This window comes from Hylobates moloch, unplaced genomic scaffold (assembly GCF_009828535.3).
Source record: "Hylobates moloch isolate HMO894 unplaced genomic scaffold, HMol_V3 SCAFFOLD_3, whole genome shotgun sequence".
NCBI classification, from domain to species: Eukaryota; Metazoa; Chordata; class Mammalia; order Primates; family Hylobatidae; genus Hylobates; species Hylobates moloch.
In genome coordinates this window covers 88,267,774-88,280,484 of record NW_026652278.1, presented here as the reverse complement: position 1 = coordinate 88,280,484, position 12,711 = coordinate 88,267,774, and the positions used below count along the sequence as shown (strand labels likewise).

Here is a 12,711-nt window from a genome sequence, read left to right as displayed (position 1 = left end):
ATGAAAACCTATGGGTCATTCAAATTATCTATATCACCCTGATTGAGTGGTAATAGTTTGTGGTTTCTGAAGAACTGGTACATTTCTTCTATGTTGTCTTTTTTTTTTTTTTTTTTTTTTGAGACAGAGTTTTGCTCTGTTGCCCAGGCTAGAGTACAACGGCACGGTATCAGCTCACTGCAACCACCCATTCCCTGGGTTCAAGCCATTCTCCTACCTCAGCCTCCTGAGTAGCTGGGACTACAGGCGTGCACCACCACACCAGACTAACTTTTGTATTTTTGGTAGAGACGGAATTTTACCATGTTGGCCAGGGTGGTCACAAACTCTTGACCTCAGGTGATACACCCACCTTGGCCTCCCAAAAGTGCTGGGATAACAGGCATGAGCCACCACACCTGGCCTATGTTGTCATATTTATAAACATAAAGTTGTTGACAAGATTCCCTTATTATACTGTTAAATGGATGGTGGAGTGATATTCCCTGTTTCATTCCAGATATTGATGATTTGTCATCTCATTTTATATTTTTAATCAATATTGCTAGACATTTATCAATTTTATTGATATTTTTCCCAAAGAACCCTATGTTTCATTAGTTTTCTCTACTTTTTCCTATTTTCAATTTTACTGATTTCTGCTTCCAGTGTTATTTTCGTCCTTCTACTTGACAGAGGTTTTATTTTGCTCTTTGCTAGTTTCTTAAGGTAGAAAGTCAATTATGGGTTTGCGACCTATCATCTTCTCTATTGTCAGCATTTAGTGCTATAAATTTCTCTATCAGCACTGCTTTAGCTACCTCCCACATATATTGATATGGTATAGTCTCATTTTCATCAAGTCTATGCATTTCTATTATTGAATTTGAGGCCCCTTCTTCACTCCAGACTTTATTTAGAAGTCTGATGTTTAATTTCTAAATGATTAGATATTTTTCTATTGTCATTCTATTACTGATTTGTAGTTTGGTTTCATTATGGCCAGAAAACATACATACTCAGAATGATTTCAATTCTTTTAAATCTGCCAAGGTTTATTTATCGCCCAGGATATGGTCTATCTTTCTGAATATTCCATGGACACCTGAGAAAAAAATTTTATTTTGCTATTGTTGGGCACTATTCTTTTTTCTTTTTCCTTTTTTTTTTTTTTTTGAGACAGAGTCTCATTCTGTAACCCAAGCTTTGTAAAAAAATCTTGGCTCACTGCAACCTTCGCCTCCCAGTTCAAGCGATTCTCCTGCCTCGGCTTCCTAAGCAGCCAGGACTACAGGCATGCGCCACCATGCCTGGCTAATTTTTGTATTTTTAGTAGAGACAGGGTTTCACCATGTTATCCAGGCTACTCTTGAATTCCTGACTTCAAGCAATCCACCCGCCTCTGCTTCCCAAAATGCTGGGATTACAGGCATGGACCACCACACCCGGCCTTGTTGAGCACTATTCTACAATGTTGCTTCAGTCCTGTTGGCTGATGTTGCTGTCCTGTTTTTCTGTATCTGCTAGTAATCGTGGCTAGTAATTCTACCAATTGCTAAGAGTGAAGTGATGAATTTTCCAACTACAATTAAAAATGTGCTTTTCTTTTTTCAGCTCAATCAGTTCTGTTTTGTGTTTTTTGAGGTTTGCTAGAGACACATTTAGGATCATTGCATTTTTGTTGGATTGATCCTTTTATCATTATATAATGTTCTTTTTGTCTAATAATTTTCTTTGCTCTGGAGTCTACTGTATTTTATATTAAGTGTCACTCTTTGTTTTGATTGTACAGTTTATCTTTTTATATACTTTATCAACCTACGTTGTTCACTATGTTATGAGTTTCCTAAGAAAACATTTTTAGGATAGGTGGAGCAAGATGGTGGAATAGAGAACACCACCGATCATACCCACTCCCCTGCAGGAAGACTAAGATTGGCAACTATCTACACAAAATAAGCAGTTTCACAGGAACTAAAAGTCAGGTGAGCACTTACAGAGCAAGGTTTTCACTTCATATGGCTGAAAAAGAACAGTTTGGAAGTTCCTGAAAAAACTAATAGAGCTATCATATGATCCAGCAATCCCACTCCTAGGTATATACCCTAAAGAAAAGAAATCAGTACATCATTGAGATATCTCTGCTCCCATGTTTACTGCAGCCCTGTTCACAAGAGCTAAGATTTGGAATCAACCTAAGTATCCATTCACAGACAAACAGATAAAGAAAATGTGGTACATATACACAATGGAGTACCATTCAGCCATAAAAAAGAATGAGAGATCCTGTCATATTCAACAACCTAGACGGAAATGGAGGCACAGAATGTTAAATTTTGCATGCTCTCACTTATTTGTGAAAGCTAAAAATTAAAACAACTGAACTCATGGAGGTGAGGTAGAAAGTAAAAGGACAGTTACCAAAGACTGGGAAAGGTAGTGGGGTGGGGTGGGGGGAAGGTGAGGATGGTTAAAGGGTACAGAAAAATAGTTAGAAAGAATGAATAAGACCTAATACTTGCTAGCGCAACAGGGTCACTATAGTCAAATTTAACTGTACATTTTAAAGTGACTAAAAGAGTATAACTGGATTGTTTATAACACAAAAGATCAATAATCACATTAGGGTGAACGTGATTATTACACATTGCATGCCTGTATCAAAACATCTGTACTCCAAAAATATATATACCTACTATGTACTCATAAAAATTAAAAATTTTAGAATCATTTTATGTTTTTCCCACTCTACCAATTTATATTTTAATTAGTATACTTTGATCATTTATATTTAAGGTAAATATTGCTCTGTTAGTCTGCTATTTGTTTTGTTTTCTGTTTTCCATTCATCTTTTAGATTCCATCTTGGTTTATTTATAGTGTTTCTAAGTGTATCACATTTTATAGTATTCTCAGTAGTTGCTCTAGGTATAAAAATGTACATATGTAACTTATCAGTCTATCAGACATTTTACCACTTCAAGTGAAATGTACCAAGTTTCATTCCACTTAGGCCCCTTTACCCTCCCCATTTTTAAAATATAATTGTCTTAAGTGTTTCCACTACATACAGAGCATTTTGCTCCAACCATCAAAAATGATTCTAGAAACTCATAAGAAAAATATATTTATCCCTATTTTTGCCAACCTCCAATCTTCTTTCTTGCCTGCATTCCAAGCCTTCTTGTGTTATTTCCATTCTATTTAGAGAACTTCTAGCCAATTTTTAAAGGTAGGTTTGCTAGCAACATTTTCTCTTAGCTTCCCTGTCTAATAATGCCTTTAGTTCCCCTTTATGCATGAATATAGTTTCAAAAGATACAGATTTTTTATTTGATAGTGCTTTCCTCTCAGTACTTGAGAAAATATACTAACTACTTCCTTCCAGCCACCACAGTTTCAGAAGAGAAACCCACAGTCATTCCCTGTAGGGAATGCGTTGTTTCTCTCTGGCTACTTTGAAAATTTGGGTCTTTGGTTTTCAAAAATTTAATTAGAGTGTGAGTTTGCCACGGACTTATTTGATGTTACTTCAGACTCGGGAATGTGTAGTTTTATATCTTTTTGCTAAATTTGAGAAGGTCCAGACATTACTTCTTCAAATACTTTAAATACCTCTTTCCCCTCCTTCTGATGTTACAAACATTAGTTCTTTCGTTATTGCCCCACTTTCCAAATACTGAGAGAATCAAACTTCATCCCATTCCCTCCTGCCTTCTGGCTTTGTCTAAGCTACCACAATCACTCATAAGGAAAACTACCACAGGCCTTTAATGAGCTCTCTATGCCCTATGCCATGCCCAATATTTTCCCTACAGAGGTGGGAAAGAGCTTATAGAAATATAAATCAGATGTTGCTCATCTGCTGAAAATCTACCACTAAATTAAAAATAAAATTAACTGAATAAGGCTTATGATAGGCTCACCTTTGGACTCTAGCTGCCTCCCTCACCTCACCTCCTGCCTTTCTTCCAATCAACCCCTCCCTTCAGCCACTGTGACTTTTTGGTTATTCCTGAAACCCACCAACCACATTCCTGTCCAAGGCTAGCAGCTGCTATTACCTCTGCTGAAAAGGGGCAGAATCCTCATGGCTCACACAGCCATTTCATTCAAATTTCTGCTCTAATGTTGACCTCATTAAGGTTTCCCCTGACTATTCTTTAAAGTACCACATTTAGCCAATCTAACTTGCTTTAATTTCTTTCATAGTCTTTAAAACCACAGAACATTTAATATACATATACATATAAGTATACATAATAAACTTAGAGACATAATTTTTTTATTTTTTTATATTTATTTACTTATTTTTGAGACAGAGTCTCACTCTGTTGCTCAGGCTGGAGTGCAGTGGTGCAATCTCAGCTCACTGCAACCTCTGCCTCCTGGGTTCAAGTGATTCTCCTGCCTCAGCCTCCCAATTAGCTGGGATTACAGGCATCTGCCACCACACCCAGCTAATTTAGTATTTTTAGTACAGATGGGGTTTCACCATGTTGGCCAGGCTGTTGTCGAACTCCTGACCTCAAGTGATCTGCCTGCCTCGACCTGTGCTGGGATTACAGGTGTGAGCTACCACACCCGGCCTAATGTTTTTCATCATTATATCCTCAGCACAGACCAAGTATACAAACATTATTTGCTGAGTTTAAAAATGAGTGTATAAAAAATTCTAACAACAGAATAAACACAAAACAATGGAGGTAAGCTAGGACACTGAAAGTGCTTTGAGAAAAATGATAACCAAGAAAAACAACAGTAAAGTTGAGGTGGGCAAAGACTGAACTATTGGCAGGTATAAGAATAGTAAACATTCAAAAAATGATTCAAAAAGGAGGAATTTTTTGTGAGTAGTATCTGGAGGTTTGATTTAGGAATCAGCATTCTCCATCACTTCCAGAGGTTAGGACACCTATGGAGATGTTCTTGAAAAATGTTCCAAAGTTGCCAAACCCTGAATTAACTACTGGGAAACAACAAATCCCCTGATGTCAATCTGTGCAGTACATATTAACTCACCTGGAAAGCTCTGGCTTGGGAATTCTTCCTCCAGTCTCCATGGCTCTTCTCCTTGTTCCAGCCTGAAGATCACCTCTGGTTTATGAACACAATACCCTGTTAACAGGAAATAATTTAGGATTTGGACCAAGCAGTCTAGACTTCAGGCCTTTGAAGCAGGAAGAAGCTTCTGGGGCTGCTTCAAGTTGCCAGTGGAACATTTTCACTGGAGAGGTGAACACAAGTATCTTCTGGTGCTCAAAAGTGATCAATCAACACTGACTCCTGAAGCCTAACCTTAAATATCATTAAACTATACAGACTGCCCATATGCTTCATAATCAAAAGAATAAACAAATGCTATTTAGAATGATACAGTAAACAGACCTTACCCACTGAGACAAGGTTGCCGTAGTTCTCCAGCATCACATCTCTGTACAGAGCCCTCTGACTAGGGTCTAGGTGCTGCCACTCCTCCTGGGTGAAGCCCACAGTCACATCTTTAAATGATACCGATCCCTGGAACTTCTGTTCTACCTGAAACGTTCAGAATTAGCTGGCATGAAAAAAGAAGTATGGGCTAATCCTTACCATGATTGTTATTCACAGAATATTCGTTTTGCTTTATACTTTTAGGGAAAAAGAAATCATAACAGAAATATTCTGCCATTAATGCATTAAGATATTAATTCATGCAAAAGAAATTATCAAGTTCTTACAATGTACCTGGAACTATCATCACTGCTGGAAATACTAAGATTAATAAAATTCTTCCTGTGTTCAAAGAACACACAGAGTGGTAAGAAAATATATGTGGTAGTATGTTACAAGTACTAAGGCGAAAGTACAAACACAATAGACTAACATTAGGAGCAAAGTTAGCTCTGTTTTGAGCTTAACAGAGGAAGTACAGCTGTTGGTTGAATTATGAAAAACACTCTATTACGTTCTTCATAAGCACGGGGCCATGATACAAGCAAAGGTGAGGGCTTCCAACACACTGCAGACATCAACAAAATGGCAGACAGCACAGGAGATGGCCTGGTGCTGTCTTAAGAAAAAAAGCCAAGGAAATGGGTTATAGAGTAATTTTAGACCGATGGGCTTCAAAGTATTTGATCATTTACCATTTTAAAGAATATTACTGAGAACTACAGATTTATATTTACAAATCACAGAAATAAATTGGCAGTACCTTTATTATGAATTCTAATTTAATTCTCATTTGGATTTAAAAATGTAGAAAAAGAGCCTGACATTTTCTTCATCGCAATACATATTCTGGGTTCTAATCCTTTAATTCAGAGACAGTAATAAGGATGTGTAGAAAATAGAAAGATTTTGGAACTATTATACTTGAAACCTCTGTGGAGTACATAGGAGAAGACACCCAAGTGGATTGTTCTGGATATCCTCTAGGGCACATCTTTTAGGGATCACTGCTGTGAAAAAGGGAGAGCCAAAGATGAGATGTGAGCATATACTGCAATTACGTGACCAGGTTTTGTTTACAGAACCAACTCTATTGAGAATGGCAAAGGACAAAACAACATTTACATAAACTACTGTAGAAGAAACCAGGATGCAAATAGGGCACGGATAATAGGAGACAAGAGCAACAAAATGTGGTCACCAATTCATTAAGAAAAAAAATGTTTCTCTGGCTATCTCCATGAACAGCTGCCCAGATACTAGGACCACAATGTAAACCAGGAAAGTTAGGGCAAAATAGGTTGGACACAGTATTGTAGCAAGAAACATCCTAATTATATTAAATTTGAAGCATAGGCTTGGCACCATGGCTTACACCTGTAATCTCAGCACTTTGGGAGGCTGAGGTGGGTGGATCACCTGAGGTCAGGAGTTAGAGACCAGCCTGACCAAAATGGTGAAACCCCATCTCTACTAAAAATACAAAAAATTAGCCAGGCATGGTGGCAGGTGCCTGTAATCCCAGCTACTTAGGAGGCTGAGAAAGGAGAATCCCTTTAACCTGGGAGGCAGGCGTTGCAGTGAGCTGAGGTCAGCACCACTACACTCCAGACTGGGTAACAAGAGCAAAATTTCAACTAAAAAAAAATGAAGCATAATATGAAGATCAAGAATGAAACAAGGACTACACAGACATTTATAATATAGTGATGTTCAAAGCCATCAAGATAAAATCAGAAGGTTGTCAGAAAACTGGGGAAAGAAAATAATCAAGAATGGAATTGGAGGCCAGGCACAGTGGCTCACATCTGTAATCCTAGTACTTTGGGAGGTCAAGGCAGGTGGCTCACTTGAGGTAAGGAGTTCAAGACCAGCCTGGCCAACATGGCAAAACCCTATCTCTACTAAAAATACAAAAACATTAGCCAGGCGTGGTGGCAGGTGCCTGTAATCCCAATTCCTCGGGAGGCTGAGGCAGGAGAATCACTTGAACCCAGGAGGTGGAGGTTGCAGTGAGCTGAGATCGTACCACTGCACTCCAGCCTGGGCAACTCTGTCTCAAAAAAAAAAGGTAAGTAATTCTTCCCAAATTTATATATAGGTTCAATTCAACCCCAAAGAAAGTCTCAGCAAGTTATTTTATTAATACTAACAATATTTATATGGAAATGCAAGGAACTAGGAAGAACCAGGATCTTGCTGAAGAAAAAATGTGTTAACCCACTACTAGACGCTAAGATGTTTCACCAAGTGTGGTACTGGCACAACCAACCAACAGAACATAGTCCAAAAAACACACAGACATATATGTACACATAATTGATGACAAATATCACAATGTAAAACAGTGGGGAAAGGATGGTGTTTTCAAAAATAATTCTACATTAACCACATGAAAAAAGGAATCTGACATCTACCTCATACAAAAGTAGACACTCATTCCAATGAAAGAGACGTAAATGTGAACGCCAAAACAATAAATACTTTAAAAGATAATAAAAAAGAGTATCTTCATGACCTCGAAGTAGGACATGAAGTAGGAAAAGTCATCTAGAATAGTACACAACACCAACAAATAAACTTAATAAACTAATTTAGGGATTGGTAAACTTCTTCTGTAAAAAATCAGACATTAAATATTTGGCCAGGCACGGTGGCTCACACCTGTAATCCCAGCACTTTGGCAGGCCAAGGCAGGTGGATCACTTGAGGCCAGGAGTTCGAGACCAGCCTGGCCAAATAAAACCCCGTCTCTACTAAAATACAAAATTAGCTGGGTGTGATGGCACATGCCTGTAATTTCAGCTACTTGGGAAACTTAGCCAGGAGAATCCCTTGGGCCCTGAAGGCAGAGGCTGCAGTGAGCCAAGATCGCACCACTGCATCCTAGCCTGGGTGACAGTGAGACTCTCTCCAAAAAAAAAAAAAAAAATCAGACATCATTAAATTTCGGGCTTTGCAGGCCAAAAGGTTCCTGTCACAACTACTCAACTCTGCCACTGAAGCCACAGATACTGTGGCTTATATGTAAATGAGTGAATGAGCAGGGAGGTGTCAGGATTGTGAGGGGGACAAGACGGCAGCTTCAGGAGTGCTGGCAATGTTTGTTTTGACCTGTGTATTCATTATTTGCGCCATGGATTTGTATAATTTATTAAGTTCTCTATTTAAAATTTAGGGGGTTGTCTATCTGCTACACATGTAGAAATAAGATTCATTAAAAATTAAAATACATAATCCCAGCACTTTGGGAGGCCAAGGCGGGTGGATCACAAGGTCAGGAGACTGAGACCAGCCTGGCCAACATGGTGAAACCCCGTCTCTACTAAAAATACAAAAATTAGCTGGGCATGGTGGTGCATGCCTATAATCCCAGCTACTCGGGAGGCTGAGGCAGGAGAATGACTTTAACCAAGGAGTCGAGGCAGGAGAATCACTTGAACCAGGGAGTCGGAGGCTGCAGTGAGCCGAGATCACACCACTGTGCTACAGCCTGGCGACAGAGCAAGACTCTGTATCAAAAAAAAAAAAAAAAAAAAATTAAAATACATTTTAATTTATTAGCTGGGCACGGTGGCTCACGCGGGTAATCTCAGCACTTTGGGAAGCCGAGGAGGGAAGATCACAAGGTCAAGATATCAAGACCATCCTGGCCAACACAGTAAAACCCCATCTCTACTAAAAATACAAAAATTAGCCAGGTGTGGTGGTGCACGCCTGTAGTCTCAGCTACTCGGGAGGCTGAGGCAAGAGAATCGCTTGAACCCGGGAGGCAGAAGTTTCAGTGAGCCAAGATCGCGCTACTGTACTCCAGCCTGGCAAGAGAGCGAGATTCCATCTCAAAAAAATAATAAAAAAATTAAAATTAAAATACATTTTAATTTACTAATCAAACACTACATCCAAAAGAAAATTGGAACCTGTGTAAAATAATTTAAAAAGCAGTTTGACTCAATAGGCTGCACTCATTTCAGGGTTATCACTGGAAGGTTATTCACTGTGGGTCCCCATGTTATGACCAAAAAAGGTATCTGCCAGGAAGTCTTTGTGTCTTCAGAGGAGTCAGTCTGTCTGTATCCAGTGTCTTCCTTTCTGCCATGGTTGTTGGAAACATAAGAAACATACGAAGCTCAACTTATTGACTCTAACTTGGCCCTGTTATTGATCTGTTACTTTATATTTTCTGGGAAGTTCCATTTTTATCTATTACTAACTTCTCATCTTAACATATTGACTCTTGGCCAGACATGGTGCCTCACGCTTGTAATCCCAGCACTTTGGGAGACCGAGGCGGGCGGATGGACTGAGCTCAGGAGTTCACGACCAGCCTAGGCAACACGGTGAAACCCCGTCTCTATTAAAATGCAAAAAATTAGCCAGGCGTGGCAGCGTGCGCCTGCAGTCCCAGCTACTCGGGAGGCTGAGGCAGGAGAATTGCTTGAACCTGGGAGGCAGAGGTTGCAGTGAACCGAGATGGGGACACTGTACTCCAGCCTGCGCGACTCCGTCTCACACACAAAGAAAAAAAAAACAAAACCCACCATATTGACTCTTACAAATCTCACAAAGTCCACTGCAAAATGAAGTAGGGAATTGATAAACAACTTACCTTGTTCATTTTGTTCTGTTCTTGGAAAGACGGAGACAACTCTGAAGATACAGCTAAGTTAGAAAAAGAGGAATGGGGTCATGAAAGATTTGGCCTGCCTGGCAACTCCCGGATTCTTCTGCCCTAAGAAGCCATACACACCCACTAGGTAAAATGCTCCTTCTGGGAGAATATCAATGTCCTCTGACACTTCGGAATAGGCGGTAGAAATGGTGAAAGAACACCCTAATATTACTCCAACATAATTATGTAGCTCTTGGGCACAAGATTTTTTACCGGGTGAAAGTAAATATTTGCTTCCTAAGGATTTCAATCTCCCTCGGTGTTCACAAAAAAAGTATAACGACAATATTGGCCAAACAAGTTAATATATTTAATGAAGGAACATTAACACTAAAACCATTGTAAAAATAAGACTAAGCTATCAATTTTCCCAGTAATGTTACTTAACCTCTGGTGAGTGACTCCACAGAAAGCCATAAGCGGCAGTGCTTCAAAGAAAAACTCTGTTTTAATTTCTTCATCTAACTTTGTTGCTATTTCTCAAAGGGATATTTTAAACTCGTTTTGATGTGTGTGGAAAAGTAGACAGTACTGGCTTAGGGGTCAGGAGATGTGACTTAGTCTTCCCTACTAACAAACTGTGATCCTGAACAAGTCAGTAACCTTGACAAAAAAAAACAAAAAAAATCTTTTTCTTCTAACAAATGAGGCAAAATTAGGTAATTTTTTTTTTTTTTTTTTTTTTTTTGAGACGGAGTTTCGCTCTTGTTGCCCAGTCTGGAGTGCAATGGTGCGATCTTGGCTACCTGTAACCTCCGCCTCCCCGGTTCAAGCAATTCTCCGCCTCAGTAGCTGGGATTACAGGCATGCGCCACCGCGCCCGGCTACTTTTCGTATTTTTAGTAGAGACGAGGTTTCACCATGTTGGTCAGGCTGGTCTCGAATTTCTGACCTCAGGTGATCCACCCGCCTCGGCCTCCCAAAGTGCTGGGATTACAGGCGAGAGCCACCGCGCCAGGCCAAAATTAGGTAATTCTTGAAGATCTTTCCTGAGTGCAAGATCAAGTTAGGACAGAGGAACAGCAAATACCAAGATGCAGTGATGGACCTGACTGGAGGGCAGTTCGGAACCTAAAGAGGATGAATGCAGAACGTGGAACGGAGTCTGTCGGTCTGGCGGGCGACTGCACCCGCCCTTCCCCGCCCAGGTACCGCGGCGCCCTAGCACACGCGCACATGCGCACACGCTAGACCAGAGAACTGCCCCTCCCGCAAGGCTCAGCGCGCGAACCGCGCAAGCGCACAAGCCCTCCTCCGCGACCCCCCCACAAACGGGGCGACACACGCGGCGTAGCCCGCTCCGTACAGAGGCTGCGCCTTTGAGGAACCGGCCTAGCGTTGTGGCCGACACGGTGCAGCCCCGCCGTCCCCGGCTTCCCCTGTGAGGTCCCGGGGCCTCCTCCCCACCACCTGGCACCGGCCCCCTGCCGCCCGCCCCAGGAGTCGCGCGGGGCTCCCTCTCCGTCCCTGCCCAACCCACCGGGGCTTACCGCATTCCCTTATCTGGTTGCATTCGCCATAGAAGAGCGCGTAGACCCTTGAAATCCCGGGATCGCCTCCCACGCAAAACCTGAGAAAAACGAAAGGGGGAAACGCAGAGGTAGCCGGCGGACGGGGCATGCGTAGAGCCCACGCGCACAGCCTGATGCTGTTGGCGCCCAACCTGAAAACTACCTTTCCCGTGAGGCCGCGGGAGCAGCCCTTCGGGATTGGCAGAGAGGTGCCCCGCTAGGCAGTGGGCAGATGCTGTCTGAGTTGGTGCCGGAACTGCCTGCAGCCCTGGCTCTCCTGGGGCGCCCCAAAGGGATATACTGCAGGGGAGGTCTGTGCGCAGCCAGTGTGCAGTTTAGACACAGACGCTCAAGGAAAGGACAGCTGCATGTCAGTTTCACTTTAAATGTTAGGAAATAGATCTCATCGATACAGTTTAAAAGACTTTGACACTATCAGCGATTCTTTGGGAGCGGGCAAAAAGGGGGAGGTGCGGCAGGAAAGCTACTTCATCAAAATGGTTAAAGCAATAAATGGAAATTGTAGCTCAGTCAGAAAATAGACATAATCCGAAAGAAGAAAATAAGTATCACTTATGATTTCCTCTGTGACATTAAAATTGCTTGACTAAACGGAAATACTTTTAGTCTATCTGTACCTTTCTTAGGAAGCCAAAATTCCTAAAAGAATATCAACAAATTTTTGTATTTTTGTTTTTCTCTTTGATCTTTAGTGTATTGTGTACTTCACAAAAGCATTCTCAACTTTATCTGGAATAAGTAAAAACCCAAATGAACAGCCAGTATACATTTTAAAAGGCAGGAAAAAAATGCCTAAGGAATATCTGTATCTATATCTATCTATCTATATAATATTTATCTATTCAAAGTAGTTTGGTACCTGCTCCTTAGAAATAAGCATGATTAAGTGTATTCTTTAATGTGTAGTAAATACAGCATTTAAAAGCAGTGAGAGAAAGAATGGAGTGTTCCAAAGAGCATGTCATTCCGAGCAATTTGGAATATAGAGGTATACATAGATCACACATGATAAAATCTCACATGTATACAATACTTAAACATTTAAACCACTAAACGAGTATAAATTTTTGAAAATTGACAAGTGGACCAGGCACA

The 12,711-nt window shown here is 40.8% G+C and overlaps 1 protein-coding gene across 3 annotated transcripts in view; it reads right to left on the bottom strand.

Moving 5' to 3' along the window:
• Nucleotides 1–11,704, bottom strand: part of LOC116461506 (zinc finger protein 33A) — a 61,786-nt gene extending 50,082 nt beyond the window's left edge. For 2 of the 3 annotated variants that reach the window (XM_058436527.1, XM_058436528.1), the window contains exons 1-4: nt 11,575–11,704; nt 10,022–10,074; nt 5,373–5,517; nt 5,002–5,097 (exon numbers count right to left, since the gene is read on the bottom strand). In XM_058436527.1, coding sequence (XP_058292510.1) covers nt 5,002–5,097; nt 5,373–5,517; nt 10,022–10,074; nt 11,575–11,704 — 424 coding nt within the window. Of the gene's footprint in view, nt 1–5,001; nt 5,098–5,367; nt 6,324–10,021; nt 10,075–11,574 lie in introns of those variants that run through there. The other variant, XM_058436529.1, reaches the window with a different exon arrangement.
• Nucleotides 11,705–12,711: the final 1,007 nt, after the last annotated feature.